General features: G+C 44.8%; 1 protein-coding gene across 8 annotated transcripts in view; it reads right to left on the bottom strand.

Annotated features, from left to right (window-relative positions):
* The window catches only part of Trak1 (trafficking kinesin protein 1), a 114,771-nt gene that overhangs the window by 36,616 nt on the left and 59,765 nt on the right, over positions 1 to 18,390 (bottom strand). For all 8 annotated transcript variants that reach the window (XM_076844036.2, XM_076844050.2, XM_076844021.2 and 5 more), the window contains exons 3-4: positions 7,642 to 7,718; positions 1,755 to 1,871 (exon numbers count right to left, since the gene is read on the bottom strand). In XM_076844036.2, coding sequence (XP_076700151.2) covers positions 1,755 to 1,871; positions 7,642 to 7,692 — 168 coding nt within the window. In that variant the 5' untranslated portion in view covers positions 7,693 to 7,718. The remainder of the gene's footprint in view (positions 1 to 1,754; positions 1,872 to 7,641; positions 7,719 to 18,390) is intronic.

Genomic DNA, 18,390 nt, shown 5'->3' with positions numbered 1-18,390 from the left:
ATGTGATTTACTGGTTCCTGAGTAGCATGTTCCTCTGCCCAGAGGTAGCTACTAGGGAGGCTGAGGGCAGAAGGATCACAAGTTCAAGCCCAGCCTGGGCAACTTAATGAGATCCTGTCTCAAAATTTAAAAAATAAATAAAAAGGTCTGGGGATATAGCTCAGTGGTAGAGTACCCCTGGGTTCAATCCCTCGTTTTAACAACAACAAAAAAAATGCAGTCTGAAAACTATAGAAGTAGCCTAAATGTCCATCAATAAATGGACAAGGAATTGATTTTTTAAAACGTGGTATATTTATACTATGGAGTTTTATTTAGCTATGAAGAGGAATGAATCATTTCATTTGCAGGAAAATGAATGGAACTAGAGAACATGATAAGTGAAATAAGCCAAACTCAGAAGGTCAAGGGCTTTATGTTTTCTTTCATATGTGGAAGCTAGAGAGGAATAAAGAAAAGAAAGTGGATAGAAATCTCACATAAATCTAAGGGAGATTAGTAGAGGAGAGGGTAAGGGACCAAGGGGAGGAAGGAGAGAAGGGGAACGGGAAATACTGGAAAATGATATTGTCCAAATTATAGTGTTATACTGTTTGCATGTAAGAATGTGTTAACAAAAAAATCCCACCATTAAGAACAAATATAATGTACCAATTAAAAAATGGAAAATTGTAAAAAGAAGGGCTGAGAAGGGGCCCAGGCTAACCCCCGTGCTTTCTTCATGGTCACCTAAGAGAAGGGACTTCAGGTCCCGATGCTGGGGGCAGGGAAGACAGGGGTCAACTTTATTTCTCCTAGAACACAACAGTATTCTACTTCACATCTTTAAAGATAGCCCGGGATTAAATCTTTTAATATAGTGTGACAACTCAACTTCATCTTATTAAAATTGCCATCAAACCCAGACAACAACAGGTTGGAAATGGCTTCAGTGAGAAAAAATCTGATTATATCTGAGGGACATGGGTAAGGATGTACACTCCCAATAAGGAAGTTCCTGATAGAAAATAAGAGAGAAGGAAGAGTCAACATTTCACAGTCAAAATTCACTGTGGAAATAGGGGGACAGGAAACAAGTCCCCCAGGGGGCCTGGCTCTTAGCTTCCTACTCCTGTTCCAGAAGCTGTGGCTGACTCCATTGCCTCCTTCCTCCTGGCCACACCACATGGCTTCAGAAAACAGGTGTGGATCCTCCTCGTCCTCGTAGGATAAGTCTGGTAAGTCTAAATGTTTCGCGCCCTTCCTGTAGCCATTGACAGTCATCAGCCAAGATGGGCATCATGAAAATAACAGGGTTTCTTCCATGAAAACAATAGGCTATTTTTTTTTCCTATACACACAATATTACATTACAAGGATGAATGCCAGTCACCACCCTCCCCTACAGCAGGAGCTGGCCTGCTCTGGCCCAGCGACCTCCTGCTCACTTGCTGTTGTGTTGGCCTGTATGTGCTTCTGCTGAGCATGGAGCAGCTCTGAGGCTGGAGTCTGCACTTTGAGAGGGTGAGGACTGTGGCTGGTCCCTGCTGCCCAGCCTGCCTACGTGACAGGGTACTAAAGGCCTACCAACTAAGGACTGTGCCTACCCTGAGAGACCCGTCCATGATGTGTGAAGAAAGGAAAGAGCTGCAGGACACCAGCTTCTGGCCTCCAGGAGGCCACTTCTGACAGGAGCCCTGGCTCGAGTCTGGGTGCTCCCTCAGGATGGCTTCTCCAACCCATCTCCCTCCACCTTGCTCCCCATTGTGCCTTACCTCCTCCCTGATGTGTTCCACTTGCTCTTCTAGCAGCTCGTTCCTCTCAGTTAAGGTCTTATTCTTCTTCAACAACGACTGGCCGATCCGCGCAGCCAACTCCAAATCCCGCTCTTTCTACAAAAGGCAAGAAGGAGAACGAGGATTCAAAAATACCCCCGTGTCCTGAAGGAGCCATTAGGGCTTGATGTCAAGTGAGGAAAACAAGGGCATCCAGAAATAACAAAAGAATTGATAATTCACCATCTGTGTCAGCATTTGACGCCCGTTAAAGAGGAGTAAACTCTGCCCACGTATGTGCGAGAGCTACGCAGACATGAAGCAACCAAAGGGAAGCCTGAAGATGTGATGAAAACAAATCTTTGTTCCCACAGTGGGAAAAATGCTTCCAAAGACACTTCTGCACAACTGCTTTTTGGTATTTGTGCAATCATTGATAAAGCTTCTCTCCACCTGCCACTGGGCTACTGTAATGCCAGGCTCAGCACATAGAAACACCAGTAACTCTTTGTAAGAGGAATGAAGAAGTTCTAAAGTGCTCTCACAATGCAGCTGAGATCTGGCACAGTGGGGTGGCCTCTGTACCATTTACCAAGCTGGAATGCACTGAGTTCCTTATTTTTGCCTCATATGAAACAAAAACATTTAAAGTCACTCTGAGACACAACTACATCAGTTTTGTTTTGCTATTTTGTGTTTTGCTTAGGAGAGGTTATGTAGGCTTTATTAAAAACAAACAACAGTCTTTCAAAATGCAGAGATGATGCACACATTTGCCCTACTTTAGAGGCAATGTGCTCAGACACAGGATTTTCTGATGGTTTGGTCAATGACCTCAATTAGACAGAGCAGCACATGCTGGAAAATCCTGTGTGGCACATAAAGACAGGGCTGTCTATGAGAAAAGAAAGATGTCCTGGATGATGGACAGATGGCTTCCCTGAGTGCACACTCATGATCCCCACAGCATCCATCCTTGCCTCTATGGTCATACTCCACCTGCTCACTACTAGGTGGGGACAGGGGATGGTGAGAAGAGGGGGCTCTGGGAAAACACATTTCTGTAGCAGTCTTACACTAATTACTCTGTTCGCCAGTACTTTTAAAGCATGGAAACATGTAGTTTGGGGGAGAAGAAACAAAGCTGGAGAGGAGTCCCAGGTTATGCTCCAACACCCACTTATTAACCACCCACGTGGCCTGAGGCAAATGGCTTTGGCTTCACCAGCATCAGGAACACTGTGGGTTAGTTGTTCCGAAACACATCTTATGACCCCTAGGTGGGCTGAAATATCATTTTAGTCATCATTCAGTTACCAGCATTTTGTTTTGAATTCAAAACAATAGCACAAAACTGAAAAATACCAGAGTGCATGCACATGATAAGGGCACTATTTCATGTTTAAACTTTTGTTTATCACATGTTTACCTGTATGAGTACCGGGACAAAAACCTAAGACTCATTCCTTTTCTCTTTTCTTTGGTGCTGGGGATGGAACTCAGGGCCTGGTGCATGCTAAGAACTCACTCTACCCCTGAGCCACATCCTGGTCCCTAAGCTGTGTTTCTTTCAGCAGGCACTGGTCACCAGTTTAACTGCTCCCAGGTGAGCCATCCTACTCTAAGTTGAATACAACAGTTTGAACATCCCAGTGGCCCAATTCCCTTGTCTGTTAAATGGAGGGTAAAGAAGGGGGCAGGCTAGCTGAGAGCGCCTTGGGGAAAAAAAATCTAGCTTTATGACTAAGTTGTATGACAAAAGGAAAATACAGTTTTTATTTCTAGCATCTTAGAAATAGTTCCCTTACCACTATTCCCTTACCACCTAGAGACTCAGCACACGTGGAAAGGACCCTCCCATGCAGCCAAGGGGACACAGTGGCTCTGCCCAATCCATCTAGATGCTCATCTCTGTGCATTTATTCCTGCTGGCCACAGCATCTACCAGGAAGCTTCCTTATCTCACATTCCTTTATCAATTCTCAGACTCAATAGTTGTGTTTACTTGGTATCTAAGGGAAAGAATTCAAAGAACTGTGTGCAAGGGAAGAGGTACAGAATTCCAATGTCTCAGCACCCAGTCCAAGTGGGTTTCAGCTCTTTTGCACTTGGCTAAAACTGCAGTACAAAGGACACTTCTCTGTGAAGCAAAGTCTCCATAAATTCAACTTGAGTCTATTAAATTTCTCTGCTAGAACAAGCTCTTAGACTGAGTGCCCAACGGTGCTTAATTAACGCCCATCAGCTCACTCTCTGGCTCCCTGCTCTGCACTGCTTTCCAGGCTGCTAAGCCCCAACAAGCACAGACCCTTTGCACACCTCAGCCACATTTTGTCTACACGTTTCCCTGCAGACAAATTGAGCAAACCTGCTGAAGGCAGGGTTAGGCAAGGCACTGCCAGGGCACCCAAAGAAGGAGGGATGGCTTCCTAGGGCATCGAGGGCCACCACCCAAGAGCAATGCAAACAGGCAGGGCGGGAAAAACAAGTGAAGTGGTAGCTCAACAAGGAAGGCTTTTGCCCTGCATTCACACCTCCAACCCCAGCCCTGGGGCCTCCTGCCTCTCCTGGCCCCATGGAGGGCTGGCAGCTGCACACAGGAAACCTTATCTCTACAGTCATCACAAAGAACATTCTCTGCTGGTTAAAAAAAAAAAGCAGGAAGTTACAGTAAAAATATTTATGGATGAAATGAAAAACACTTCCAAAATTATTATAGCATCTCTGGTCTTTTTTGCTCTAGTTTTACTAATGCATCAGGCTGGTTGAGTTTCCTTGGAGGGAATCACAAGATGGGGAAAAAAAGCTCCCATTTCTTACTACCAATTATCATATGACAAATGTTTGCTTCTAAATTCAGGAAACAGCTAGGAAATGACTAGTGGATTAAACCATAAGAGAATAAGAGACTACAAATAATTTAGGCCCTTGGAAGTAGCAAATTATTAGGAAAACCTAATCCTCTTACCACGTGGGAAATGAGGCAAGGTGGAGCTTGCTCTAACTGCCTGCTCCCTCCTGTTGGCTATTCTTTGCTTTGTTTTGCTTTTGAAGACTGCTGCTTGGACTCAGCCTTTGGTCTTGCAACAAAACCCTGCACTGACAGTGCATCCACTAGAGAAGGAACAGCCTGCCTCCCTCTTGTAGCAGCTGACTCATCCCATTCACTAATTTTAGGATAAAAGCATCTCTCTCTCTCTCTCTCTCTCTCTCTCTCTCTCTCTCTCTCTCTCTCTCTCAGAACTGGGGACAAGACAAGCTCTACCAAAGGTATATTCCCAACAGCAGGGAGCCAGGGTGAGCTGCAGCAGCCTCGTCCCCTTAAACCAGGAGCACAGTCCACATTCAAGGGCTGTGCTTCAGCATCCTGTGCAACTTCCTGGCACCAGCCTGCATGTAGCCAGCATGCAAACCAACACAAATGAGCAGAGGAAACAGAGGCAAAGGCCAGTGAAAAGCACAGCAGGGTGCAGCTGTCACATGACTTGTGCAGCTAGACTTTAACCCGACTGCTTCCAGAGAAAGGCAGTAAATTCATCTGGATTTTTATCAGGGCAAGAACAAAATGGTGTTGCTATATATAAAACACAGAGATAAAAACATGATAACCCGGGGCTGGGGTTGTAGCTCAGCGGTAGAGCGCTTGCCTTGTACGTGTGAGGCACTGCGTTAGATTCCCAGCACCACATATAAATAAGCAAATAAAATAAAGGTAGGTCCATCAACAACTAAAAAAAATATATTAAAAAAAATTAAAAACACGATAACTCTTTAAAAATAAAAGAAGCCACAATGAAACACTCATGTGAAGAAATTACCCTACCAATATTCTTTCCAGCAACTCAATTTTTAAAAATATGAGACTATATTCTTCATATAGCAACATTCAGTCAGGAAATAAACTAGAGGGAAAGTGAATTACTTATTTGTTTGTTTTTCCCTCTTGTGGTGCTGGGGATTGAACCCAGGGCCTTGTGCATGCAGGGCAAGTAATCTACCAACTGAGCTATATGCCCAGCCTCTGGAAAATGAATTCTTGATACTAAGTATCTACATAAAAAGACTTATGTCCTTGGCTCCTTAGAAATGGTCCTGTGCTCTCTCTACTTTCTTGTGACCAAGGAGCTGCTTCTTCCTCTGTTCCTTTCCATCATGATGGTCTGCCTCACTGGGGGCCCAGTCAGCCATCTAGGGACTGAGACCTCCGAAACCATGAGCCCTCCTCAACATACACACACACACAAAAAAAAAAGGGGGGGGGGGAGAGAGAGAGAGAAAGTAAAAAGAAAAAATAAAAGTGGTCCTTGCATGTCCTAGCAGAGAGCAGGGTCATGCCCTGTGGAGCATTTACCTACACAGCACTGCCAGCTCAGACAAGCCTCAGCAAGGACCTTGGCAGTGCACACCCAGAGGCTGCAGTGCCCTGGTCACGTTTTCCAAGTAAGTGTCCCACGGACAACTGTATTAACAAAGACTAAATGGGCAAGCAAACAAAACTGTCAAGAGCAACAGTCCCACCAGGCAAGGGGGGCTAAGGGGCAGGGCTGAAAATCTGCCAAGTAATCTTGGTGCCTGTCCCATTGGATTCCAGCTCCTTCCATGTAAAATGGAGGAAACAGCAGTATCAACTTCTGAAAGCTACTACAGAATTAATGAGATGGCCTGTAGAAAACACTCAGCTCTCAGTTCAGTTTTATCCCAAATAGTAAGAAACAGATATTTTATCAAAGATCTATTATATCTAAGGTTTAAAAAGTCCCCTGGGCCCAACCATGTGAACCTGCTACATGGCCAATGCCACCACCAAGATGGCTACAATTCTGGATGCCACCAGAAGGCACAGGTCAGGGCCCCAAAATGCTTTCCCCCATGCCCAGTCACACAGAAACAAACCCTGACATCATTTATATGGCCCTGAAGAGTTTGCAACTTCCCCTTCAAGAGAATGAGACAGGAATGTGTTGCAGGGCAGGTGTGGGGAGGCTGGTTGTGCAGAAGGGAAAGAAGACATGAAACAGGGAGAACAGACAGTCACTGCAAAAGCTTTGCCCCCCTCCCCATATTGGCCCAGGTCCCACCCAGGTTTCAACCTTGTCTTCCTAGTGCCCCAAAAATGGTAGCAATGATTTCTGTCTCCCATCCCTTCTACTCTTTTTCCAGGGAAGATGTGAATGAACAGTCATGAGCCCAAAGTCATTCTGGAGTCCAGAGCAAAAACACAGATCTAAAAGCCAGCACCTGTTCACTAAAGGCTGGATTCAGTGGTGCTGGGATATTTGGGGCACTTAGCAAATACTAGCTAAGACCCTACCTGCTCCAGCCTGGGAGAGGCCTATGGACGTGTCACGCTCCTTTTTCTGAGGCCTTCGAACCTCAATTCTCTGCCAATGGAATACTCAGAGGAAACTGAGAACCAGCCCTCAAGTAGTTGCCTAATCCTAAGCAACTTCTCTAGATTTTCCTTGCCACGCTTATTTTACTTCTTCCCACACTGACACTGTAATATCACACTAGCCCGATATAAGCAAAAACTTAAAATATGTTAGAAAGACAGGGATAATCATGTATTTTTCTGACATTTGGGGGTAGATTTAAAATATATTTTAGTGGTTCTCAAATATTAAACTGGGTATTCTAGCAAGTATCTGAATGCTACCATATTTTGTGTCAATGATATGTTCCTTTAAAAACCTAAAACACTTGCAGAAAACTGCAGCTACCAAGGTCAGCTACATAACTACTAGTTCAAAAAGTAAAGCCATTAAATTATACCCCAAGGAGGCCCAATCTCTAGGACTCCTGCTGAAATAGTAACGTTTGCACTAATCAATATAAATTACGGTCGATCAATTATAAGCAACCTTTTTGCCTTCCTCTGAATACTTACCTCCTCAAGAAGTCGAGTAACAGCATCTATGTCATTGTATGTCTTAGTCATCTGGCCAACTCTTTCAGCACATAAAACTGTAAGAAACAGAAGTCACAGTGAGACTGTGGTGCCACAACCCCACCCAACAAATGTACATGTAAAATACTGGCCCTGAAATTGTCTCTGCTTATTAGGCATAAAGGATAATGGATTTTGCTGGGTTCAACCCACACTGTACTCAGCACCCCAGGGGACTCATGTCCCAGTTCCAGTGAGGAAGCCCAGGTTTGTGACAGGGAGAGTTGTCATGGAGTTCCTATGAAGCCCTGACTTCAAGGTGAGGTCTGGTGGTGGCAATGAAAGAGGGTCTGGCCTCATACAAACTCAGCAAATTGAAGTAAATGGGGAGGAGGTCAGCCGCACAGCTCCCATGAGTGAATTTCCATAATTCCCATAGGATCCAGAGCCTATTGACTGTACAGATTCACATGGAGAGAACGGGAGCTTTCAGGAAGCAGCAATTGGTTTAATTACTGAACAACAAACTTAAACTGGTAATTTCATAATGGCACAGGCCCCTTCTTCCCAAATGGCCTCAATTCTAAGCCTATGCAACCAGCGTTCATACCAGGAAACTAGGGTGATATATATATATATATATATATATTTTTTTTTTTTTTTAAAAACACTACTACTATTGTTGCTGTTGCTGCTACACACACACACACTGTGGTTTCGTTACACATACACTTCACTGCGGTCACAGAGGTGGCTCACAAGCTGCTTTAGGACTATGTGTCTTTGTTCTTCTATTGAAGAAAAGGGTTGAGCAAGGAACAAAGTGTGGCAAAAAAAAAACAACAACAACAAAAAACACTCAGAGTTGTTTTATTTTAAATCAGTGGCAAAGAATTGATTTGCAGTTCAACAAACACAGAGAAGGTAGCACAGGTTTTCTTCTACAGGGGACGGAGTGAATGTAAATGGATTCAGGGCCGAAGTGCAAATTTTTTGAACCTTGTCACTTTGGTGCTAAATAAAACTTCTTAGTAATGCTTTGTAACTAAAACACTGGAGAATAATTCTGTTAGGAGTGTATGGTTTCTTAGTGGTCCAGCCCATTTGGTAACAGCCCATGCAAGGCATTAGGAATTAAAGTGTATTAGTAACTCATATTCAGGGGCATTACTAATGGCAAACTGTAACTGGAATTCAATAGGTCTCTAAATATTTTATTAAATGCAAGTAGAGATCATCCTAGCAAATGAGCTCAGAGAAATCTGAGCTGTTGGAATGATTTTCTAGCTTAAGGAGGAACCTTGAAATCTGGTCCTGAATCTGAAACCAACCAGACTGAGTACATAAAGCCAGGAGCCTGGCCCTCTGCCCCCTACCCTCCATTCAGCACTTCCATGGCAGGATCCCTCCTGCCTGCTGCAGGGATGCTCATGGCCTGAGCCATTTCCCTTTTCCTTGCCTCACACAGAGTTGCCAGGGAGGGAGTGGCAAAGGACATTTATAAGAGTAGGTTTAAACCAGAATCTAATTTGATGTAGATGAAGTCCAGCTCCAATTGCTCTAGATAGTTCATCAGCTGCAGGGCACAAGAAATCCTTATGTGAAGATTCCTACGATACCACCAGGAGTTAGTTTTCCTCCTGCATAGACGTGATGTTCTTCTAGAACAAGATTCAGAGCCGCTATTTCCCGAGCATTACATTAATCAGAGATTACACTTAAACCTTTAGAGCTCCATTTGTGAACCAAGATCACTGTAATTATTCATACAGTCAGTCACATGTAACCACATGTAGTTGTAAGAAATTAGAGAGGGATCCCGCATAACCTGGAGTAAGGTTCCCTCAATGGTAACATTCTGCAAAATTATCACATGATACTACAACGGGAATACAACATTGACACAATCCATGCATCTTCCTCAGATTTCCCCAGTTTTACCTATGCTGTGTGTGTGTGTGTGTGTGTGTGTGTGTGTTTGTGTGTCTGACCAGGTGTACATGAAGCTCTGTACAATCTTCAGCCTGTGCATGCTTACATATCTACCACCACAAGGATTCCTTGTGTTGCTCTTTTATAAAGCTAATTTCAAAAAGCTTTAAAATACCTTAGCAATTGAACCCAACAAAAATGCACAGCTACGCCAATGATCTTGCTAGCATCACTTTATCAGGCACCCACTGACACCACGCACATAGTGAAAGGAGGCTAGGGGTGCCCCTTCACACCCAAAATGGCACAACTGTAGCTGGGGGGAAGGGACAGGGTTCAGAGACCCCCATAAGTGCAAGGACCTTTGACTAAATCTAATTAGACAAGTCAGAGGTATAAGTGAAAACCTACTGCCTATTCTAATGCAAGGAAGTGTGTTATTATTCCAGTTATAGTTTTAAAAGTACATATTATACCAATTTGGGGGGAGAGAGAAACATATAAATTTATAGTATTCAGGAAAAAAAATTAAGGATAGCCACAAAAAAGCTGACATTTGAATACATTCACAAATTTTAATTTTCTTTTTATTCTACAATAACCATTGGGGGGATTACTTTAAATACTTTTCAGGGAAAATATATAGTCAGCCACAATATAAGGTTCTAGGGTAGTCTCCAAGCTTACTTTTAAGAGAAATTCATACCAGCAGCAATAGAATTTTTTTTTACAATTGACAGATAATAAGTGTACACCTTCATGGGGTGCAGTGTGGTGTCTTGTGCCTTTCTACATCATGTATGGGTCAACTCAGAGAGCTCAGGTTATCCATCTGAGCAGATCCCACTGAGAATACGTCTATGGCTAGGTCATTCATAACCCTCTGTGTGGATTCTCTCTAGTAATCCTCAGAGCAATACCATGGGGTGGGCACTTTCACCAACACCATTTTACAAATGGGGAACTGTGGCCCAGAAAAAGGAAATAACTCGCTCAATGCCATACAGCTAGCAAGAGCAAATGCAAAACAAGAACAGTGTCCCCAGCAGGAGCATGGCTAACACCTATGGTGCCCCTATGCTATCTCTTGGGATGTGATATTCCTTCTGATTGAACCTTCATAGCAACCCTGCACGGCAGGTGGAGTTCTAGCGGTGACTCCATAGATGTCAAGAACACAATGTCACAGAGAATAGGGAGAATGGGGCTGCACTGCAGGGACTGATCCTAGGCCTAGGCCAGTCTGACAGAGAGCCACAAAGGACACAAGAGAGAGGCCAGGGCTGGAACCAGTCAACAGTGCTCGGGATGTGTATGAATAGAATAAGAAGCGCTGATGGTATTGGGGGAGGAAGAGTCTTGACTTTGAAGCTTAGATTTTTACAGAAGACAAAGGCCAGGAGGCCTGGGCAGGTCTCTTAATGGCCGAGTCTTGGGTTTCCTCTTCCAAGAAGTAAGGGGGCAGGGCTGAGACCAATGAGGCTGGGAAAATAAGAAACCAAGCCATTAGAGTGTAAGATAAGTACAGGCTGTGCTTTTCAAGCACCAACTTTCTAGACACTAAATCTACAACAAACCGTGGCCAAGTTTTTCTCTCTGTAGGAATAGTGTTTCAAATGGAAGCTCCTTTTCTGACCCAGAGAGCACTAGCAAGTAAACTCACTTCCAATGCCCCCAAACAAAACAGGAAAAGAAGATAAAGGAACAGCCCCAAACCTCCATAATAACTAATACATTAACATTATGGTCTAAATCCTAGAAAAAGAAATTAAACGTACCCTGTCTAGGTCATCAAGTAGCCACATGACACACTTATGTAGCCTCTAGTACTAGTGAACTAACACCTAAACAGCATTCATTATCACCACCAGGCTCTATGCCCAATGAGTCAGGTCACCTGCCCTCCTGGGGTGCAAGGGAAACAGGAAAGCCAGGGAGAGGTGTATGGGGGTTCAAGGCCTGGTGAGCCTCTCTACAGAGCTTTTATCACAGGACAATGAAAGCCACTGCAGGGTTTTTCAAAGGGAAAGTGTGAGGTTTGTTTTTCAGAAAATATTTTGATCTCACTGTGGAGCCATGGGGGAGGGGATGCAAGGCAATTTGCAGTGACCAGAGTCCAGACTGCTGGACTAATCCAGGAAGGTCCTGGCTGGCAGTGGAATAGAGAGAAGTGGGCTCTTTCTGTGAGATACCTGTGAGATCAGATAAAGCAGGAGGTAAATCACAAAGTACAGGATCTGCACCTCTTGCCAGATGAGGGGGACAAGAGCAATCTACTTCCTGGGTCTGATGTCCCCCTTGGAGATGGGCACATGACAGGTCAGAAGCAACATGGAACTTGCCCAGTGAAACCAAGGGCATTGTGAAAGTCATATCACTGCAGGATGATGTGCCAGGCCCACAGGGCTGACCACAACCCATAGTGGCAGGACCCCTCCTTTCCTCCCGCCAGCATCACAACTGGGTGCCACTGGGGCAGAATCCACTTTGAAATGAGGCGAGAATCAAGTGCTCATTTTTGGGAAGGCAGACAGAGGAAGGTATCAGGAGGGCAAAGTGGAATGAGTAGGCCTGGGCTGGCTGACCAGAGGGAGGGAGAGGTGTGATTGGGCTGTCACAGCTAACTGGGTTGCGGGGGCACCGTTCTGAGAGGTGTTTTAGTCCAAAATCCAGTAGTGCGACTTGGATGAAAATTAAACCATGCCCCAAACAAATTGGAGAATAAATGCTGGCACCCATTTTCCACCTCCTAATCACTGGCATGAGATGATAGCCAAAAAAATTCTCAAGTATCTATGTGGGCAGGACCTGAGTAGGAACAAGTCCCTGCCCCAGGCAAAGGAGCCCTGGCCAGTAGGAAGCTCAGGAGTGACTGGGGGTGAGGGCCCGGGTACAAACCCACAAGGGAAGAAAACAACAGTGATGGGGAGACACTGAGGTGCAGGGTGGGAGCCGTGGGAGGGCTGTCTGCAGCAGCCAGAGCTGAGACCCAAGCGGGGAACTTCAGGTTCCGTCCCCAGCAACATGTTTTCCTAAGGGACCTCAGCTCCATGTCACATGTCATATTAACAGGCCTGATAAGCCCCCTTGATGCTTCCACCAACCCTATTTGTGGTCTTTAAGAAATATTAGAAAATCTCACTCCTCATTCATTCTGGTAGAAGGAGCAAATAGCTCTCATCACCTCTTTTTCTTTTTAATTGTCCTAATTTGTTATACTCCTCTCATCTCTTAAGCTAATTCAGATAATTCAGTTTCTCCCATTAATGTCAGTGTGATGCATCTATATATTTTTGAAGTGAATAAATAAGTCAATAATTTACTCACCATACATAAATGTATATGTTGTGTGTCTTTGTGTAAAAAAATAAAAACACCTCTGACCCTGTCTCCTCCTAACTCTAAGAAGACCCAGAAGCCATATCCACAAATATTCTTGACTGTCCATATATTTACATTTGGGGTTGTTTGTATTCTGTTTGGCTTATAGGGTCATTACTTTAATTAAAAAAGATTTTCAATTTGTTTTTTAGAATCCAAATACTATCTAATAATTTTTCCTTCTATCATCTGTACCTTAGAATTTGTTTCATTTTATTAATTTTATTATTACAGAAAATTTTGTTTTCTATAGTTTTTATTATAAAAAATACATGCATATTGAATAAACTTTCAAAATATATATATATGCCCCTAGGATTTCTGATATGCCCAGTCAAGGCAAACTGGTAATTAGGTGTCAGAAAAATGAGTACTCCAGGCACAGTGGCACACACCTGTAATCCCAGAAGCTCAGGAGGCTGAAGCAGGAGAATCTCCAGTTCAAAGCCAGCCTCAGCAAAAGCGAGGCACTAAGCGACTCAGTGAGACCCTGTTTCTAAGTAAAACACAAAAAAGAGCTGGGGGTGTGGTTCAGTGGTTGAGTGCCCCTGAGTTCAATCCCTGGTATCTAAAGAAAGAAAGAAAGAAAAATGAAAAGTCCACAAGTCAGTGGAAGAGCCCTCTCTCACTATGACCGGCAGCAGCAGTTTTCAAGATGAAAAAGCATCCTTCCGTATGGCCCTGGACACTCAGGGAAGGCAACTTACTACTTACTGTCTGCCCTGTCACAAGGTGGAGGATGGAGGTTCAGAACCTGAGAGCCCATCTGAAAAGCTTCCCATAAAAGCCTAAATGAGTCACCATTCAAGCCAAGTTTCCAGGCATTACAAAATAGATGTCCTTTAAAGTCTTGTCTCTGTGCTTTTGAATTTAACCAGTTCCCGTTCTGCTTTCAAATTTCCGCCCCTTCCTGCAAGCAGCAGCTTCAACACAGAGGCCATCTCTACCTGGCCTATCCACCCTTCCCACCTCCTCACCAACCCTCAGTCTATTCTTTTGCATAGCTCAGACACGCCTGGTGATGCCACTCTCAGGTGACTGGCCTGGCACTCTCAGGTGTCTGACTCTGTAGAAACAGGTCTTTCTCCCACTTCTCCATCTGGGAATTTCCTATTCTTCCCATGACCCAGCAAGCAGAAAGTACTTATTCAAGTCTCCAAGTCTCAGTTATTCTAGCTGTTCTGCCCACTTTTGTAAAATTCACCAGGCTGATTTGGAAAAGTACTTTTTTTTAAACTGGAGATTGAACCCAGGAATGTCCTTCCCTTGAGCTAATTCCCAATCCCTTTTGTGCTAAATTTTATTTTTAGACACGCTGTTGCTGAGTTGCTCAGGCTGGCCTTGAACTTAAGATCCTCCTGCCTCAACCTCTCAAGTAGCTGACTGAATTGCCCAGTTAAAATGAGTGAGTTTTACAGTGTGCCAATTATGCCTGAATATTTAAAGTAACCAAATAACATGCAAATAAGCATGTCTAAACCACACTATATTCCAATCACTTCCCTGTGACAACATAAAAACATTCTTTTATTACCTCAGCCCCTGACTAAGCCTTGCTTGGGCCACAATAGTGCTGTTAAACAAATTGTTTAGGATTAACAAATCCTCCATTTAGGAACCAGCACAGACATTCATTTTGAACCAGACACACAGCTCATATTAAAAAAAAAAAAAAAAAAAGGTGGGGGGGTGAGATCTATTTTATTTGCAAAGAACAGCTCATTCCTAACCATCACTCCAGAGAGGGGTGGAAATATACATCTTGTTATACATCTTGTCATACATCTTGTCACCCCAAGACAAACAAGTGAGCTGTAGAGTCCCTCTCCCTGCCCTAAGGCTTCCTGCAAAAAAAGAAACCAACTAGAAAGGGACAATCAAGCTCAAGTCCAACGTGACATAAAAAGAAGAAGAAACAGGAAGTTGCAAAGAAGGATGCATCACAGGATGCCTCCCTAAGTATCTGTGGTATTAGCAACCAGCAGAGTCCTGCCACCCGTCCCACCCCAGGTAGCTCTGCCTGTTGGCTTCCAGGAAAAGGCACCAAAGTTCTCTGGGGCAATGGTGCTGGCACAGGCCAGTCCTGAACCAGAACCATCCAAACAGCGGTCTACGGGGCCATCACCTACACTTGTGTGGTGCCCCATCCCTGCATCAGGCAGCAGAAGCAAAGCACCACTTGCCAAGAACAGCGAGTAACGGGGCACAACTCTGGCTTCGTCTTACTGCTTGGAGTGCCATTGTTAACTGAAGTTGTTGCGTAGTTCACTTTCCTCAGCCTTGGTATCTGAGAGCAGTGTACCAAAGCAGGCTGTCTAGAAGGCAGAGAGGAATAAATGGAATGACTAGTACTGAACATCTGCTTCATGCTAACTCTGCCCTGGGCATCTTATAAGTACTACTTAAGACCAGAACAACCCCACAACTCAAATATGATCCCCATTAAACAAAACAGAGAGGCCAAGTGGCTAGTCCAAGGACAGATGGGATATAACTGTGTATTTCCAGGTTTGCTGGATTCTATAATCATCTGTCCTGCCCCAGACTAAAACACCAGTGTTGACCTAAGGTGGCCATTTATCACCGAGAAATTTAATGAGGTGACAGTCAAATGGCTCACCCTGAGCACACACCATGTGCCTGCACCTGGCTGAGTACTGTATGCATATCATCTCCTTTATAGTTTACATGGTCCTGTGAGGAAAGCACTGCTATTGTCCCATTTTAGACACCTGCCCACGGTCTCAGAGCTATTATGTGAGGGTCTGATCAGTTTGACCCTCAAAATGCAGCTCTTCATTGTTATCTTTTGAGTAAATAATGAGTCCTACCCTCAAGGAATTCTTGACCTAGTTGAGAAGGTAAGACACCTGCACACGCTAGCACAGGACAGAGAAGCCACAGAAGTGCGGTGCCACTGGGAAGTTCAGGTGAACAGAGACAGACCCAGTGTTGAGCAGATCAGCAGAGGGATCTTAAAATACAGAGTTGGTGAGTAAGCTCTGCCCAGGGCCCGCTATGAGGTGATGCTTGTCCCCCAACTCCAGTAGGGGAACTGACATCATTGGGAGGCTTGTGTGTACCCAAGGACATGGACAATCAAGCCCTGAGTGGAGACCAGGACAATGAAAACTACATGCAAAGAGACCTTCGATTGTGCTGCAGTTGGTAACAGAGAAACTGGGTCAGCTCCTTCCTCATCCATGATCCTCCAGGAAGACTTGCCCATCACCCTCCAGTGTCACACACTGTTAACAAGACACCAGGCCACAGGCCCCTTCTCTGAGCGGATGGTCCCACTCCACAGCCCACAGGGGCCTGAGGTATGACAACCACCTTCAGGGCTAACATACCAATCACTCTCCATGGGGCCCAGCCCTCCCCCTGCAGCCCAGGAACACTCCTTTGAGTTGGATGAAGGTGATTTATTTGTGCCACTTCCCAAGGTTCACCTTGGAACCAAATGGAGAACTTATAGCCAGCAGGTGCTGCCTGCCACTGGGCATCTGGCCCAGGGCACACCATCAGGCTCTGGGCTCCCAGCACCCGTGGGCATTTTTTTTAAATCTCGGTCCAGATTATAAACTCTGGTTAGTGTTCAGCATTGGAAAACTGCCCTTCGTGCAAAAGAAGGATGCTTGCCCACGCCCAGACTGTAGGCAGGCACCCTACGGGGAGGAGATACATGCTGCAGTTTCAGGGAACTTCAACCATCAGAGCACTTGGCAAATTCCTAATTATTCCACATGCTCCATTTAATTCCTGCCTTCTCCTGAGTGATCCTGGAGGACAGGATCCTGTCAAAATTTAGCAACTCATCAAGTAATAGGACAACAGCCTTGGACGTGCCCAGGTGAGAAGAAATGAGCACACCAGGCTCCTTCAGGTATCTCCGGAGAAAGCCACGTGGATCTGCCAGGCAACAAAGCACCAGCTTCACTTTGCATCTGTCCTCCTCATTCCAGGGTGGCCCATCACTTCATTTACATAGGTCAGCCCTGCTGATCTCACCCCAAGGAGAAGGGGCTGGGAACGCAACAAAGCTTCCTCCAAGCATGCCACATGGCACATTGATTTTGGTTTTGGCACCATGCAGAGCCGGAATATGTCCTCTCCCCAGAAAAAAGCACAGCCTTGCTGCCTGGTGGGTCAGGATTAAACGAGATGATCCGGAGGGAAGGACCTAAGAGGGTCTGGAACTCTAAGTATAAGAGCCTAGGTGTATAGAAGGAGGACCCTCCTCTACCACTGAGACACTCTGGTCAAGGCCGACCTAACTGAGCCTCAGGTGTTTTGATTGACAAAATGGGAATAATATTTACTTCAACATCTGTTTATAAGATTAAATGGGTGATGTCAGCAAGTGCTTGCACCCCACAAGGTGACTGGGAGAGATCAACAAATGCATGCTGTACCTATTAACTATCAGGGCAACTCAAGTACGAATTTCGTCCTTCAGTCTTCAAACAAAAGCACTTGGTTTAGATAAGTGGACAGTGAAGAAAAGCACCCCAGGAGCCACATCCTTGCGTGTGCTTTTGCTACTTGCTCCTCTTACACACGTGGGACCGGCTTCCCATGACTCAGGACAAGGTGGTGTAACTGTGAAGGAAAACAGGGTCCTGCCCAGCTTGCTCTGGGATACACGACAGGCTTCCCGAAAACCTGACCACGTAACCAAACCTTTGAAGTTGCACTCTCCCTGAGCCACCTCACAGACCTCTTCCAGGCAGTTCTATTGCACACACAAAAAAGAAACATGTTGGCAATACAGAGTTTTTCTCTTGAGATTACTAACCTGAAAATATTGTTATCATTTGACCTATAGGACAGCTGAAAGTATTTTACTAGAGAAAGGGGAGATATTAGATGGGAACTCAAGAGAAGGAAGAGAATATAACTGTTAATCATAACATGGCAAATGCAGGGCAGGTTCTCCCCTTGAACTCTATGACAAGGCAGACGCACTGGTATCTGAGATGTGGACTAGCAAAGGACAATGTGCATGGAATCACCCAGAGGGTGTGTTAAAACTCAAGATTACTGAGCCTCACTCCATAGTTTCTGATGCAGTAGGTCTGGGTTGGGTCCCAAGAATGTGCATTTCTGACAAGTTCCTGGAAGACGCTGACACAGCTGGCCAGGCATTCAAGTTTGAGAACTGATAACTGGCATCGGGATTAAAAGCAGAGAACTCTAAAGCCATTCTACATAGGTTGGAACCACTAATTAGCCATGTGACTTTGGTTGAGTTGTTTAGCTTTCCTCCTATAAAAACCCTAGGATGGAAATTATAATTTGGTTATTAGATCTCATTAGGAAGTGAATTCTGGGTCTGGGGAAGGGCCCGAGATTCTGCCTTTCTAATAAGCTCCTAGGGTGACACAGGTGCAGGTCACATTTGGACCAGCATGGCTTTAAAGGATGGGAAGCAAA

This window comes from Callospermophilus lateralis, chromosome 1, assembly GCF_048772815.1.
Source record: "Callospermophilus lateralis isolate mCalLat2 chromosome 1, mCalLat2.hap1, whole genome shotgun sequence".
Classification (NCBI taxonomy): Eukaryota; Metazoa; Chordata; class Mammalia; order Rodentia; family Sciuridae; genus Callospermophilus; species Callospermophilus lateralis.
The sequence above is the reverse complement of the archived record's forward strand: the minus strand, read 5'-3'. Positions and strand labels throughout refer to the sequence as shown.